Here is a 17,989-nt window from a genome sequence, read left to right on the forward strand (position 1 = left end):
GGCAAATTGTCTCCTGCTGCGAGGGCTCATAAACCCATGTATTCAGGCAATAATATTTTTATTGCATGCCTCTTCACAGTTAATGCTAAATAACATTTAGTTACATGCAGGGCATTTTCAAACAATGTTACCATTATCGAGCAGCATCAAACTGATTTTAACGAAAGTCCAAATAGCAGTGTGCTCATGGATATTTTATATCTAGCGTTAAGCGTCTACTTTGACGTCGAAAACATCGAAAGGCTTCAGTGGCCCTGGTAACCATGGAAACCGGTCAGTACATCGTTCACCGGCCCTCTAACATCAAGGATGTTCCTATTCAAACCAATGCACTGATTTGCATTCACCTCGAGGCATGTAATGAAAAAATCACGTGCTTGAAGGGCGGGCCGTAAAGTTGCTTCTATGTTGAAGTTACGCGCCTTAAGGGCACTCCAAAAATGTTTTCTCTATATTAAATAGCGCGCCTGAAGGGAGTGGCGAAATATGCAACTGAATAATGAAATTTGTGGCTGACACCAATGCATTTTAGGCAAGTATGAGCTCGTGTCAAACTTAAAAACACGCTGACCCCCCCCCCCCTTATTGGGCACCCCACCGAGGAAACTAACCAGTCCCTGACGTCGACTTTGGTGATTTTTAGCTCATATTATTTTTTGCATATCAATACCAAAAAGAGCTTATATGATGAGTCGGTGGCGTCTGTATGTCTGTAGGTTTGTCGGTATGTATGTGCGGATGTATGTCCGTCACACACAAAGGCTCCCATACCGCCAAAGCTACAATCTCAGTATTTGATGTACAGGTAGATGCAGGGCTTGAGATGTGAATTTGTTCAAATGAACATGTCAGTGTCAAAAATGTTCAAATGAGGTAAGAAAAAGGGAAATCCTGCAAATGTGCAGGAGTGATGGCATGCCAGTGACTGAAACAGGCTTGAGTCATTTCCTGTCATTGTTTATGAACTGTTACATATTAACAGACCTGCTCAAACCATAGACAGTAGCACTGCATAACAACCCTATAATACTTACTGTATTAACATGGATTATCGCCTGTATTTTAGCTGAAGAGTGCATATACAGATGAATACAGTCAAGAATCCATTTTTTGTATTCAGCAAGCCTGTATTCATGTGGATTTATGTGAATTCACGTGTATTATACTATAATACAGGCAACTCATTAACGTGAATTTATCTGAATTATTGGGTTTTTCAGCAGTGTAGAGGGGGGAAGACTGTCTATGGTTCAACTAAGAGGGGCTAGCTGTAGTGCTGTGCATGTTGCTAAAGCTGATATCCAGTACCTAAAGTTTCAGACCTTATTTATTTTTGTCATTCTTTTTTTCTGGTTTAAATATTTCTTGTTGTTTTTCTGGTTGTACTGTGCAGAAGTCATTGTCATAACATTGACGTAGAATTTTCCTGCACTGAACAGATGGAAACAATATTTATTGTTGATCTTCGGTAACCATACTTAGTCTGGTATATACCAATTCTGATCAAATTTGAGCGACATCGTATAATTGCGGTATTTTTTATTATTTTGCTCATCGAAGACCAGATAAAAAACGTAAAGACGACGGAATATGATCGTTGATAGAATCTTAAGGACTTTGCTGGTATACAAATGTCATTGGACATTGTGTAGCCCTGCTAGCTGTGGAAACGCAGCTATCTTTGGCAGGGTCAGCTGCGTCTGTGCGGGTCATCAAAAGGTCAACCCAACCGCGGGGTTGACCTTTCGATGAATCGTACAGGCGCAACCGAACCCTCCACAGATAGCTGTGTTTCCACAGTTAGCTTGTTACCCTGCGATTCTATGTGTTACCGACGTTATACGGCCTCCCACCACAGCTCCACTGAGGTGTATGGACAAAACCGGTGACATGCGGTCCCGATTTAGACCGCACATGAAAAAGTACTTTCTAACTTACTACGTTCGGCCGAAATCAAGTCGATCCTGATGTATGCCCACCCGAATCACTCAACCGCTCATTTCATTTACAAATGAAGGAGTCGAGGTCGAAGAATCGGTAACCACAAAAATAAACATGTTAGAACCGCCCCTCGTTGGCAAGTTAAGCTCGCCGAGCCTAATTACACCTTGATATCAGGGCAGGAGATGAGACGGTAATTCTGTGTAGCCAATAAATGGCTACTTAGAGAGTCTATGTCTTTGAGTGTGTTGTAGACGAATAGGTTATGGGATGTAAAGTACAGGTATTCAAATAAATAGCCAAATATGGTCACCTTGGCATGCCCCCAATCTGCGCATATGAGGACAAGTTAATTTCTGCGCAGAGGACCTAAACATTGAAGCGATATCAAAAAGCTAGATCATACCAGGTTGACGCGTCTCTTGACGAACATGATATGATGCCACATTGCACATAGTTTTGTCTCTTCAGACTGATTTTAATAGCTAAAAACAAGATGGACAAACTTAATCCGCTGCGTAGCTTGTTCTATGATGTAGCTAAAGCATTATCGCAAGATGAGATGAAAACTTTGATTCAGCTATTGAAGGGTAAACAGATCGCGATTCGTGACATTGAAAAAATGGAAACCGCTGAGGATATCTTCATAAAGCTTGAAGACATGGGGATTATATCTGACAAGAATCTGAAATTTCTGAAAGAACTTCTTTTAAAGCTTGGACGAAGAACCCTCGTCGACCTGGTTGAATCCTTTGAGCAAGAGCACGGCCTAAGCAGAGGTAAACTAGGGTCACTTATTTGTAAATATCAAGGTGGCATCATACATGCATACTATCTTGGCATTACGAAATATGATGGAAATTTTACGCCATTACTTTATTTGCATTGCTGACATATACTATGCATATGTGTTGAGGCATTGGTCTAAGTCTTTTAACATTTCAGAGTAGCCGAGGATCAAGTTTTATGAAGTTCTGATTGATCATAATGACTTGAAAGTTGGCAAGAATACATCAGTATGTTGAAAGAAAATTTGTGGAAATGTTTGAATTTGGACTAAACAAAGAGAATTAAACGGATATTCTCACTAGTGTCACGCGGGTGTCGATTTTTCATTATAATCACGGTTTGTAAAGTCAAGAAATGGTCAGTGTACGAAGGGAAGGAATAGCCTTCTTACAAAATTACAATATCTCATTTATCAGTGGATGAGGGTTTATGTGTATGTCTCAATTTAACTCTATGCTGAACAGAATTTTCACTGGTAGCCTTCAGTAGGGACTACGATTACTTTTCCTGGTAACTGTGCATCGATACACGACACAAGATTTTTGCAACACAAAGAATCAGATTAAAGTTTTATCCCAATCTCCATTTTCCACCTATCTCAGACTCTTACAACGAATTCAAACTGTTAAATCATTCACTCACTCACTCAGTCAGAGTTTTTTCCAACTTAATCCGGTGATAATCTGGTGACAGCGTCTACAGATAAGTAACTTAAACTTGCTTGCTTTGGCGTATTAGGCAAGCACACTCATGGTAAAACATCCCAAGATGACACAGGACAAATACATGACACTATGCATGCATTCTTAGCCTGTATAGAAAACTAGGGTATATGATGCAGTGAAGTCAACAACTTGAACAAGAAATCTTCAGAAAACAGTTCTATATTGGCTTTATTGGACACACAACTTCCCTCTGAAGGGAAGAAAAGTGTTACAAAAACAAATGAGGAAGTTTTACTCAAAGGAAACCAAAACAGCGTTTCAAAGTAATAATAAGAAAAAGAAATAAATTCATACAAAAAACCCCAAAACAATAGCTTGATTAATCTTTCAAGATAGCGAGAAAATCAAATAATGATTACATTTCTGATAGGCGTTCCATTCTCAATTACATACATGTATGATATGTACTGTGCTAGAGGAATTGATATGCTAGTATTTTTCATAATGAATATAAATTTGTAAGGCACATCATAAAATATGGTGTTATATTTTGCAGCTGTAGCAAACAAGAGATTTCTTTGGCTGGTGTAAAATTTGCAAGAAATGATGAAATGTTGTACATCTTCTGCACATTTGCTGTCGTAGATTTCACAGACTCTTTCATTTACTGATGGCGCTATCAATTTATAATAACATTCAGAACTATGGAGAAACTATTGAGCACTTAAGTTGACAAATCTGCCGCTCAGAGAAAAAGCCTTTCACAGTCTACAAGTAGACATCGCAGAAGGATTGATCCCGTTTCCATGTCAATTTGTAGTATATTTCAACTCCCATACTTTATATACAGAAATGTAACTTGGAGAAAAGAAAGAGTGGTAAGAGAAAGATAAAAAAATCACATTTCGAAGCTACAAGTTTTTGTGTATAATGGACTCGTTCCAGAGGATGAATTTCTGAATTAAAGTCACACCAAATCAATGCTGTAAGTGAAAAAAAGTGACAAATTCACAAGGCCCTCTGAAGGTGTTTGTTACTGTCTAGAAGGCACGACTTCATCCCCTAGGCAATGTAGTACAATCATCGATGGAATGCGCCGCTCAGTGACCTGGATTGGGCTTTTTGAAAGACCCACTGATTCAAACCATTCGCCTACGCTTATAGAGATATAGATATTATTACGCAGTTTGGCCATTCCCATTCATAGAAGGGATTTGCGAGACTTTCAGAGCAAACTGTTTAATTATTAAGATAGCAACATGCACATACTTTGGCTATTTCAAGGATGGTTTATACTTTCAGTGCTGTGGTCGAAATAACATAATGAAAATAGGGTGTGAAATGGGTGTTTTTGTCTGTTGAAAGCAACCTTAGCTCTTCACGAAAGGCTATGAGATCCGTCAAAAATTGGGACAAACTCGAACTCGCGGGGTTTTTCAGTATGCAAGAAAATGCTCTGCTTCTCAGAGTGACCATCCCTGGAGCATCTACGAATGCAATGTTTATATAGTGGCCGTGCCTCTCAGCCCGCCTCTGAAAATATATTTTCTTAGACGTCCCATATGCCGGATTTATTATCTTACAAAGATTTTTGAGCCAAGTAGGGATACTTTGACGAGTATAATTTAAAATTTATTGTACATGTCTTTGATGTACGAATCACTTATAACGATCAGTCAAGTTTCAGATAGTCAGATCATCTTACTGCAAGCTTGACATCTTAATAATTCAACAGGAAGAGTATAGAGATTTACACTTTTCTAAAGACGACTTGCGAAGTGTAATAGACCATCAAACTTCAAACAGAAAATTAGCTGGCCGGGTTTTAAATTGAGGAAACAGGGTCTGTTCTCAAGGACAACAATCTCACGGGAACGCTTTCTTTCAAGATGTACTGTTTCACAGTCTAGTGAAAAAGAATGCTGCTCTTTTGTGAATGTAAGACCAAAAGGAGGACCATTTACGATAGTCCCACGCAGGTTTGTAAGGAATAGAAACTATCTGACCATTTACGATACTCTCACGCAGGTTTGTAAGGAATAGAAACTATCTGACCATTTACGATACTCCCACGCAGGTTTGTAAGGAATAGAAACTATCTGACCATTTACGATATTCCCACGCAGGTTTGTAAGGAATAGAAACTATCTTCACAAAAGAAACGACCATCATTAAAAGGGGATGACTTGGCGATATGGGATACCACTCAATTCAGGAGAAAAGATATCAGTTCATTTTGATACCCACGATTGCCGCGATTTTTGTCTTAGTTGGACTTCTCCACCTGCCTTAATACTGAAATTAGTAAACTTGTGCATTTTATTTCGAATCAGATAGGACGCAAACCCTTCTGGAGGGGAAAAGGTGTTACAGCCTGCTAGGTACATTTTATCCTCAGGCACTTTAGCCCAGTCGATTGAATGTGTCGCTTAGTTAGCATGCTAAATAAGTTATTTTGAATGACTCACTGCTTCGAAGAATGCGCCCACGTTTCACCTTCGACAAGCCATGGCTTTTTCTAGTTAAAAGTTAGTTGATAGGAAGGATTGCTCAACAGACAATTTCTATGCAAGCATGCATGGCCCTCACACTAATGATATATAGCTATAGAACGAAACCTCTCCAATCTCCTATTTTGATTTTTTAAGTGGGCATATGGCAGCCTGACGAAGTTTATTTAATGGACATCAGGATTCCTAACGAAACCAATCGGTCAAAAAGCTTTAGTTATTGCACTGTCCCTCTATCCACGTGGTTATTGATAAGCATTTGCCACTGACGTCAGCTCAACAGCTGCTGCTGAAAGTTCAGCTAAAGCACTCGCTGTCCGACTTTTTATGACACGCTTTGCCGTGTCACTCTTTATGGCTTCGCGCAGCCGTCATGCACATATCAGGGACACAACAGTCAGTGTTTGGGACATTTTTTCGTGCGAAATGAAGTTCCAAACTTGACACAGTTGTAACCTACACTGCTGTCTATTATACATTTCAAGAGGCCGTTTTGACATTTCCTGTAAAATTACCACCCACAGTAAAAGACGTTTATTCGTTAGTTGAAACGGTCACGTAGGGTCAAGTAGGATTCCTTATGTCGAAATCAAAACTTCCGGTCGCTTGCTCGTAAATACGAAAATATAGTACACAAGGCAAGTAGAAGTACCATTTTATAAATTTCTAAAGTTGAAAAGCCACTGAAACCTACTTTCTAATAAACACTTTCCTATTTCACGAACGCCACTCTGAACACATACAACGCCCATTGAAGGCGCCCCTTTTCGGTCTTTTCGTTTACAAAAGAATAATTAAGTTTTTTTTGCATCTTGTCAGTTTCTGAATACATGAATATAAAGTGTTCACTAGGTTTACGGTTCACCTCTGGACGCAGCTTTTCAGAGTTTCCCTTTCTTCTGTGATACCCTTGCTGGTGCTTCGTTGTTCTTTGTGCAAAGTTAATCGGGTGATGATCTGGTGACAGCGTCTACAGATTAGTAAGACTGCGTTCACAATCACGTGGGGGGGGGGGGCTGGAGGAATCGCGACTGAAATCTTATTTTTTTCAGATCCCCCTCAATACCAGAAAAGATTTTCAAATGCCCCCCTATATATGATCAAAATTTTTCAAGTCCTCCAACTATCACAAGCACGCATATTTGTAAACGATGTGCGCACAGACAAAATAAACACGTATTGCGCCATTCCGCTCGCAGATGTTCAACATTACCTGTTATTAGTATTTTGTAAAGTCATATTTCTATGGCAAGTTCTTAAATTAATTCATTTTTAAAAGCACCAGTGAACTTTTTTGATTTATCAGTCTAAGCCAACCTGAGTTAATCCAAATCAGCCGGGCCAATTGCTCCTGCCGAAGAGCACGCAAAATGACGATCATGAGAGAGTATGCAAATTGTGAATTCTGGCTAATTGTCATTTTGTAAAAAACTGAGCACAGTGACCCATCAAAAAAGTGTTTCCAAAGTACAAGACATATATGAATTAGATGCAACTCAAAATTGACAATATTGGAAGGTTAAATATTCCATCAAATAAATGTTTTAATCTCTGAAATTTTGGGTGTCATAATGGTAAATTTGGTTAAAAAATAAATAATTCCATTTAGTCACATATTTTTTCATTTAGTCTTTACTGTTCAAAGTTTTACTTTTGTATTATTTTATGACGTGACTATGAAAATTTAGAAAATTGAACATGGTGACCCCATCTTTTTTCTTTAATATTATTCTCATATGCCAGAAAGCCTCCTGGTCTTCCATGTGTTGCTCTCTGGCCAAATCTTGTGTTATTGGATTATGGATTGGTATGATTGCGATTATTTCACTGTCATGAGCGTCATTTGACACAATACTCTTCTTCAACTACCATGTACATATCTCTATCACTGCTTAAGTATGCAGTGACAGTGAAACTGCAGTAGCAGGGCAGTACCTGATAGTGAAAGTGCCCACAGGGAGTAACTGTATTAACTTTGATAATTTTGACAATATTTTTGTTCAGTTTATACACAGAGTATCATAGACGGAGTGGTAACGCCTGCATGCCTTTTGTTCCATGGTCGTCTCGGTGGACTATTGGCTTTTCATATTAAAATGAGCTTCAAAGGTGTTAAACTTTTTGGAGGCTTTGTTTGTGGTTGATAATTACACGAGATTATGCGAAATATACTACGAGATGGCATCGTACTGCCAGTCGCGTAGCAACCATAGTTACTTTGTGAGCTCTCAGGCTAGAAACACTGCTTCACGCCAATCAAAACATAACACGCCAGCAGTTTCATAAACATGTCCTTCCTTGACGCACGTGTGAAAGACGGTATGACTGACCGTAAACCATTGAGTAAAACCAGACAGTATCGATAAAAGACTTTCAAATTTGGTTCAAACACACTCATTATATATTCATAAAAATATGAGAGGAATTTTTAAAACGGTAAAACTCACTTTCCTGAAGCTCAAAACACTCCCGTTTTCGCCAGCACGTCAATTCTGCTCAGCACCACCGAAAACAACAGCACAAACTTTGCAGAACATACTTTCGCTTAACAATTGGCGAAAATCCGAAAATTACCGAAGGATGCATGGTCGGCACTCTTCGGAAAAGAGAGGCGAGAGCAACCTGAGGCGAGGCGAACATGGATGGGTTACGTAACCGCTTCACGCCTTAAACAATACCCGTTGCGACTCTATCTATCTTCCTCTATGGTTTATACAACTGTATTCTTGTTCTACTCCCTACAGCATGTTGAACTGTCCAGTATTCAGCTTGCTATCACAACCTGTGTATGTGTACCATGTATTTGTATCACTGAAAGCTGACTGTCACTGATTAAATTATCACCTCATACATATTTATATGTACAGGCTTTGTCGACAAGCTAATATTGTATGTTTGATTATACTGTAGGGAGACAGAAAGAAACTGTAGTTGACATATTACATAGACATATTGCAAAAATCATCAAAGTTGTTGCTTCTGCCCTGTTACTAGGCTCGTTTGGTTTTTATGACAAATCACACATGTTTAGATTTGTTCGAGATAAAAGTCATGAAATGTGACAAAATGGTTCTAGATTTTGTTAAATGATTATTATCATTACAACAATTGATGACATAAAATGGTATTCATTTTCTTTGAATTACCTACAAAAAATTGAAAATGTAAAATATTAAAGGGAACCAAAAATTTTTCAAGTCCCTCCCCTCTACTACCCCCAAAATTTTCGAATGCCCCAAGAATTCCTCCAGCCCCCTAACCAGTGCCAGCAAAAGACCAAGACACCAAAAGTTTGGTTGTATAATTTTTAGAGGCAATGGAAATCATTCTCCAACATCAAAATATTAAACGTTAGCAACCAGAAACCTGTGCTCAGACCAAGACAACCTTACCCCCTCTCCCACCCCTGGGGATGGACATGAAAACTGTTCCCTATGGTTATACCCTCGCTGGTGCGTCCGTTGTTGACTTTGTCAAAGTTAATTCGGTGATAATCTGCTGACTATGTCCGCAGATTATCTTACCCTTGCTTGCTTTAGAGCATTAGGCAATCAAACGCATCAGATAATAGATGCAACACAGTGATCCGACATATAAGAATAAACGTAAGCATAGACCCAGTTCTCAAGGGTCTATGACGTAAGCAACAAGAAACCTGTGCTGAGACAAATACGCCTCTACCCCGCCTTACCCCTGAGAACGGACATGAAAACAACATAAATTTTACGTCATTGTACCCCGGCATGAGTAGGATGAGTTCTATACTACTGAGGCGAAGATGGTTCCCAGCGCTGACGCCAGTATATCGCCTTTCAACCTACTCGACGATGAGCTTACCTTCAATGAAAGAGCAACAATCAAGATTCTATCACTAGGGAAACAGCTCGAGAAAAGATCTGCCAAATAATACCTAATAACCGGCATTGACATATTTCAAAACCTCACGGAACAAGGAGATATATCAGAAACCAAATTGGATCTATTGATCGACATTTTCCTATCTTTACGACGGCCTCTTCTCGTGGAAAAGGTAGCGACATTCTCCACAAAACGGAAATGCAATCTACAAGGTGCGATAGGTATGCGTCATCGAAAACGACACCAAAAACATGTCTTGTCCCCATCATATACCCAGCATTCATATCTGGAATAGACGCCACGTGATTGTAACCATAAGTTAATCCATATGATGTGACCTCGCTTTCGGTCTGTCGATGTGTCGCCATTTATGTACTTTAATCCAAAGGCTATATAGTTTCTATTGGACCCCGTGAAAACATGCCATGATTTTAAGGTGCCTCTTGTTCTTTATAAATACATTTTGAATGATGATATAATATTTATAAGTATTTACCTGTATGCAGAAAGAAATTAAGGCCGAATGAGTCTACAAAGTTGAATATGCATATTCATTTTTACATAGTTGTAAACTCGATGTAGGAGTTTGTTTTGAAATTCGCTGATCTCCCACCAATAAATAATATATATTACTACTTCTTCAGTGGCGGAATTCAGGGTTACTCAGAAGGACGATCTCATTATTGTTCTTTTAATCTAAATTGGTCGTGTCGCTTTTGATATTTGCAGTGATGGTTGCTCCAGAGGAACAGCGTGATCGACATACCATGCCTCTTGAACAAACCCATAAAACCCAAGGTAAACAACATGATACAACTGTTTGCACAGTCTTTTGACACCTCAATGTCTTGCTCATTTGTGATGTGGGCATATCGTTTGGTGATATCGACAGCTTGTCTGATTTGTACCTGCGTTGCTGTGCATATCTCCTGTCCTCTGTTCATATCCCCGTCAATCTCTATATCAGCTCATTTCTCTTTGTTTGTCCATCCATCTGTTTGTCATTCTGTCTCTGTCTCGGAATATTTTAACGCCTTAGTATTGCTATTGTTGGCATGCGAGTAATGTGCCTCGATTCTCAGATACTGGAAATGAAAGCCCTGTTGAAGACACTAGAAATTAAATTTGAGTGTGTAGCGGATATAATTTATGTATTTCGAATGTTGAGTCTGTTTTTCAATGTAAATAGGTGGGAATTCGAGTCTCTCTACTGAGTCGCTAGTTACTGAGTTGAAGTAAATACATTCACATAATACTGAGGGCTGTATTATCTCATAAATAACATTGAATATCTGAACCATTTTATCGTATCATTTTGTTATTCCTTCACAGATCCGTCTCTCCTGATCGTTGCTGACAGATGTGAAAAGGAATTGCGTGACATTTACCAAACGACCTTGTCTGATGTCAGACCCTTCCCATGGAGCAGTGCAGTACACATCGAGGACATCTACACTCTACCAGAACTCCAACATAAACACGGCAGCAAAGTTACATCTTTTGACAGAATCAATATTTTCAGTGACAGGAAAGTCGGTCGAAAATACAATCCAACCAGGCGAGTTCTAATTGAGAGTGACCCTGGTTATGGTAAATCGACTTTCTGCTTGAAATTAGCGTACGATTGGGCGGTGGGTGATGTAGGGTTCATTAAAGATTTCAAACTGGTATTTCTCCTGAAATTACAATGTTTTCAGGAAAAGATTGAGGATGTAATCTTTGATACTCTACTGCCAGAGGACTGCTTCATTGACAAAAAACAACTTTTGCAATACATGAGGGAAAATCAGGAGCATGTTGTGTTTTTATTAGATGGGTGGGATGAAATGGCAGAAACAGCAACTGGGGATATTAAGAAGATTTTAGAGGGTACAATGTTACGTCATAGTAAAGTGATCGTGACATCACGCAAGATTCGTGACGACAAAAGAGCCAAGCAGAGAGTCAAATCCCATTTTGACCTCTCTCTACAGTTAATGGGTTTCTCACTCGAATCCCTAAAAGAGTATGTGTGCAAGCACTTTGACGTGACTGAACAGTCTGACAGAGTCAATGTATTTATAGAGCAGATCAATAGGTCTCAAGTTAAAGGAACGCTGCTAAAGATGATGACTTGCCCGCTGAATTCATTGCTTATCTGTGATATGTGGACTGCTACTGGCAGTCTAACACAGAATAAGACTCAGTTGTACCAACGAATTGTAGACATCATAGTAAAAATATACTGTGAGAACGAGGGGAAAGTGTATGAGACGGTCAGAGATGGTATTGATGAGCAGTTTGTCTTTCTGGGTGAGCTAGCTTTCAAATCTCTGCTCGACAGCAAGTTTAAGATTGACAAAAGCGAGCTCCATTTGGAAAAAAATAGTGATATATTGAAGATGGGATTTTTGACAAGATATACTGCTGATAGGCAAGTTGTCTTGGCCATAGATCCGATGACGTCATTTCTTATTCATCATAGAACATTTCAGGAATTCTTCGCAGCAAAGTACCTTGCGTCTCTACGCAGAGAGGAAAATACCCAGAAGTTCAGGCAGACGTTGAGAAACTTTTACTGCAGGATGAGTAAGGATTGTTCCCCCGTCCTTCAATTTGTTGCTGGGTTCCTGAAGGAGGCTTGTGGAGACATGTTTGACGTCTTTTGTGATAGTATCAGTCGGTTAGATCTGATCATTGAATGTCTGAAAGAAAGCACCCAACCTTACTCTAAGTCTCTCCTATTTACTGCTGCCAAAGCCACAAAAGACACATGTGGAGTTTCAGGTTTCGATCCTGATCAACACCGCAACACTCAGATCTGCGTTGATCTTGTTGAGCAGTGGTCGAAGAAGGATCGTAAAGTGTCGGTATTTTTGAGACTCGGACATCCCTTCCACATAAAGCTTTACGGACCATTGCTCTCTGCTATTTACCGTAAAGGGGGCAAACTGTCTCTCGTGATTGAGTTCAGAAACATACTGAAAGAGCAAGAAATTTCTCGCAAACACCATGATAAGGCCATAGATTTCACTCCGTTGGAGATTGGCTCTCAACATTCGTTGGCTCCAAACTCAGCCTCTGATAGAGGCTCAACTTCGGTGTTGACGCCAGACCATGTTGACAGCTTGTTCTCTCAATTTGAAGAGGTGGCAGTCTCCAATGTGCAGATTACCTGTTGCTCTGCGACGTCGATGGCTATTTACACAGCTTTGAATAAGATGAAGAAACTTACATCTCTGAATTCGGTGGTAATCATCTGCACAGAGCCACTGTTGAGCAAGGAATGTATTTCCTTAGAGGAAACATTCGAAAAATGTTTAGATGTTTTGCAATGTAATCTTCGAGACAATAGTGTTCCATATATTTATGGTGTGGAAGGTGATGAGATAAAAATGGAAACACTCAAACAAAACCTGGCTGACAACAAACCAAAGGAGTCATTCTTTCTCAGGCAATGTGACCCCAATCCCTTCTTGAATGCAATTCTGAAAAGGGGCGACTTGAAGGATGGAAATCATGATAACGTTACGAGTTTTGAAATGACTAAGTGCCATGCAAGTTACTCAGACCAAATTGATATGTGTAAGAGGCTCTCTGTGTTTAGGATTGGTTGCTTGCAAATTGACTATCCAGAAGGGAAGATCGATCTAGCAACTTTCCAAGCTTTTATAAGCTGTGTGACGGCGATGGCGTCCTTACAGACCCTCTCAATGAAAGGTTGGGCTTTTCAAACAGACATGCACGATTCCCAAATCTGGATAGACTTATGGGGTAGGCTGTTTGTAAAATTGCACCATATAAACCTTTCCTCAAGTTTACCGTCTGATCGAAGCACACAGGACGCTGAAACCCACCCCATCATTCGTGGATTGTGTCAGGCCAAAGAGAGCCCAGAGAGCGCCTGTGTGTCTGTCGATCTCTCCGACAACATCCTCAGTGAAGGTGACGTTGCTGAAATGTCGAGGATAAACGTTGAAGTCAGACGCAATAACTGTGACATGAGTGAAAGGAGTCAGCATTTGCTCGACATTGACGGTAAATAGACTCTGTATTCTCTTATTGTTGCTCTCACAGTATATCAATACGGATAGTTTTCAATCGGATTCGAACCCACAACATACGGCATCAGTCGCCTAGCTGAGAGGCCACAGACAGAACCGCTCAGCTAAATCTCCACTCCCAAAAAAGAGTGGTTCAATAGCCGGCTAAGTTGTTACATTTTTCTGACTGAGACCGCTCAACACGTTGTAGAGTTCGTGAAGCACTCACGCACGCATGCTCACTATCATACATCGCACATACACACTTTATCGAAGCAAAGAAACGAATTTCATCGCCTTAACTGGGCGAACGATAACCTTGGGGACAATTCTGTCCACCAGCAGTGTTACCAACCCAGGGTAGAAAAGTATCAAATTCAAATTATTTTGATATTTCAATATCTCCTACGGTGTATCCTCTTTCATCTTTAAAGTTTTCGTTTGCATCATTGTGGTATATTAGCTTAAAGTTTGCATGATTCTCTTGCTCTTTATTTTCATTGTTGAAAGGTTGTATATTTTTGATATGATACATCTTGTCCGAAAGTTGTCTTCCCCTTTTGAATCTTGCCGAGTTTAAAAATCGAATACGGATGAGCTTACAATGTTTCTGTAGTATTTTAGAAGGTTTAATTGGTAACAGTAATGAAAGGTTTCAGCACTTTTCAGAATAGTGTAACAGTAGAGTTCTCTATTTACAATAATGTGCCTCAAGTTTATCTTTCTCCATAGCAGTTTCGTACTGTCAATGGTAGTTGTCTTTGACATAAGCTTTTAGCAAATACGTAGCAAATGATGATGATAATGTCTACAAATTTAATGCTACACCTGGAAAGTTAGTCTTGATTTTTCTTTATTTAGCTTAAGAAAAATGATCAAAATGTATTGCTTTTGTAGCCCTACTTTAAAGTTTGATTGCTATTGGATATATGTGATCCGCTAAATACTAGTAGGGGGCGCTATTTATAATATTCCTGATTTACCTCAGCATGCATGTCTTATATCAATTACACACATCGTTTGTATAGTTTCTCAACAACAAAGAGGTATCAAGACTTTCCGTATAGCTTTCTGAGAATTTAAAACTAGTTGCTTGTTTTCTGTCACAGCAACTTTCTTGTCGATCAGAATTTTTAATGCATACCTTTCCTGAGACTAAAATAAATTACAAACCTGTGATTGACTTTCCGCTAAACAAATTCTGGCAATTACTGAAAGACAAAGTTTCAGAAAATTGCGCAATCAAGGTTTGTGACTCCACTGCTTATTTGTGCCATGTACACTAGCTTTCTTTTCATTATGACACTTCATATTGCTGCAAATATAATTTTGACTTTGGAAAAGTGAAGTGAAATTGACCAATTTTTTCTGTGTACTTATGTATGTATGTATGTATGTATGTATGTATGTATGTATGTATGTATGTATGTATGTATGTATGTATCTATGTATCTATGTATGTATCTATGTATGTATCTATGTATCTATCTATCTATCTATGTAAGCATTTATGTACAATGTATGATGGGAGAATGAGTATTTATATCCGTTGATATTGTTTTTTCTGTATTTTTAATTTATTTCTATTATGACAATATGACGAAAAGGGTCCAAAGATGTATCCAAGGAGGCATCATTAGCCAGTGGCTAGAGCAGTGGACTCACGATCAAAGGATGGCGAGTTCGAGCCCCGGCATGGCTGTGGTGTTGTGTCCTTGGGCAAGGCACTTTATTCCTCATTGCTTCTCCCCACCCAGGAGTGATGGGTACCTGGTAGGACAGTGGTTGTAATGTGTGTGTTGGCTGCACATGTGAGCTGTTGTTTGCTCCCAGGGAGTTGAGTGGTATCATATTAGGTCCAATGACCAGGGGTAATAATAATTGTAAAGCGCCTTGATCACATGTACTTGTGGATATGTGCGCTATATAAGAACCCAATATTATTATTATTATTATTACAAAGATGGGACTTTCCGATTCACCTGCCAAAGATTAAAAAGAAATGATATGAATGTTTATCAATGTTTGGACATTCTTGTCCTTGTTCTAAAAGTCACTGACATATGAAACTTTCAGACATAAAAAGACAGATTTGAAAATGAAATTTTCTAAGGATCCATGTGAAGTCTCTTCTAAACTGGTGGGATAAAGAATAAATCGTGTACAAAGCGGCCAATAAGTAGAAAAGCTAACAGCAAAGAATAATAAATGATGACATAGAAAATGTAATGAGAGTGCCTGGCAGTTTGTTGAAATATGAGGTCACTCAGGTCAAACTTCAATATAATGCAAGAGTTCATGACATCGAGTATAGTCGCGTTTTAACGTCAGATATTAAAACACTGAAGGTTACTTTTAAAGAGAAGTCTATTAGAACTCGTTTGGAGAACCAGGTTGATATGTTGAACGGTCTTTTGTACGACATTTGGATTGTGAACCGTTACATCCGTGCACGTGGCTATCCGAAGTCTCCCTAGTGCCTCTACAAATACCGAATCTAAACCGAGAGGTTGGATGTCAGAGTCAAGCCCCAGCCCCCACCACGGTATCGTTTTCCCCGCGAAGAAATTTTCAACAGCGTCTACCATGGTGCATTGTGGGTAGTTATCCAGTTTTCGATAGCCACCATATTTTAAGTTAACACAACCACCGTCGATGGAACCTGACTCTGATTCGAGTCTCATATAGAAGTGTTTTCCGTCCACTATCTGACCTTCTGCATCTTCAAATAAAAAATAGCCGAAGACATCCAGCCTGTCCCTAATGTCGTCTCGTTTCAGAAGGAGTTATAGTTTCTTAAGTTCAGCATATCCATAGTTGTCTTTCACCAGCAAGACAACTTAGTTCGCACTTGACTTATTGCCACACTTAGAGAGGAAAAGTTATTGTACTTCTTCGGCAGAAAGAACTGCTTCACATTTGTCATGTTGATTTTCTGTCGTTAGAATGAATAGTCGGCTACAACTATTGTGATATTGGAGAAGAATTGCTTCACTGTGTCTACCAAATGAGCAGCCAACTGATGTGGTTGGTAGGGCCGGGGTCATACAAACGCGGCGGATTTTTCCGTTGGATGTGAACGTAAATATGAACGATGTAGCCGAGGAATCGAACTTCCACAATGTCACAATTATTTATTTCGTAACAAGTACTGTTATACTGTACTTATTTCAACATGACGGTAAGCAATGCATGGTCCCTTTTAACTTTGATATAGTAGTCTTTTGTTGAAGATTATTTCCGATTGTGACAAAGTCGCGATAAAACGACGGAACTTCTATGAATATCGTCCCAAAGCCCTTCAATGTGGAGAAAGTCATGACAATCTCACGGTTGTCGTCCTTTGAGGCAGGGGGAGATTTGACCACAGACTCGTATACGCTCAATGCGACTAATCTGAAAGTCTTCTTCGGCTCGACCATAGTCCCCCATCGACGTATTCCATTGCTTAGAGTGCCGAGCGCAGCGCGGTAAGCCTTCAACTGGACGCTCCCGGCTCATCTTCATGCAAATGCTATGACCTATGCAAATATGATGAGTCAGGCCTATCCTGAAAACAAATACAGGTACACAGTATTGAAGATGATCCTGGCCTATCCAGAATACAAAGTAATGTACAAACTATTAAAGGTGGCCAGGCGATGACAGATTTCCCAGGCTTATCCTCAATACAAATACAGGTATCCACTATGGAAGATGACCAAGGCCTATCCAGAATAAAAATACAGGTAACAGACTATTTGTATCGATGATAGACCTGGGTCATCTTTCATAATGTATACATATAGTATTGTAGATAGGCATGAACCATCTTCCATTGCGTATACGTGTATTGTGGACAGGCCTGTGTCATCTTCCGTACCGCGCATATATTTGTATTGTGGTAGGCCTTGGTCACCTCCATAGCGTGTACATGTATTTGTATAAATGCAATTGTATTAAGGATAGGCCTGGGTCATCTTCATTGTTTATACATGTATTTGTGTTGATAGTGTATTGAGGATATGCCTGGGTCATCCCTGTAGCGGTCACATGTATTTGTGGATAGGCAGGGGTAGCCTTCTGCCATGTGTACATATACTGAGTAAGTGTATTGTGGATAGGCCTGGGACATCTTATTTTCATAGGTCATAATATTTGCATGAAGAAAAGGCCTGAGATGTCGTCCAGGTGAAGGCTAACCGCGCTGCATGCCGGGCACATC

The 17,989-nt window shown here is 39.6% G+C and overlaps 1 protein-coding gene across 1 annotated transcript; it reads left to right on the top strand.

Annotated features, from left to right (window-relative positions):
- Positions 1–2,437: 2,437 nt before the first annotated feature.
- Positions 2,438–13,996, top strand: LOC139114917 (uncharacterized). The gene is made up of 3 exons (XM_070676841.1): positions 2,438–2,720; positions 10,493–10,561; positions 11,096–13,996. Exons 1-3 carry the CDS (start codon positions 2,438–2,440, stop codon positions 13,786–13,788), a joined length of 3,045 nt encoding a protein of 1,014 aa, XP_070532942.1. The 3' UTR covers positions 13,789–13,996.
- The last annotated feature ends 3,993 nt before the right edge of the window (positions 13,997–17,989 follow it).

This window comes from Ptychodera flava, chromosome 16, assembly GCF_041260155.1.
Source record: "Ptychodera flava strain L36383 chromosome 16, AS_Pfla_20210202, whole genome shotgun sequence".
Lineage (NCBI taxonomy): Eukaryota > Metazoa > Hemichordata > Enteropneusta > Ptychoderidae > Ptychodera > Ptychodera flava.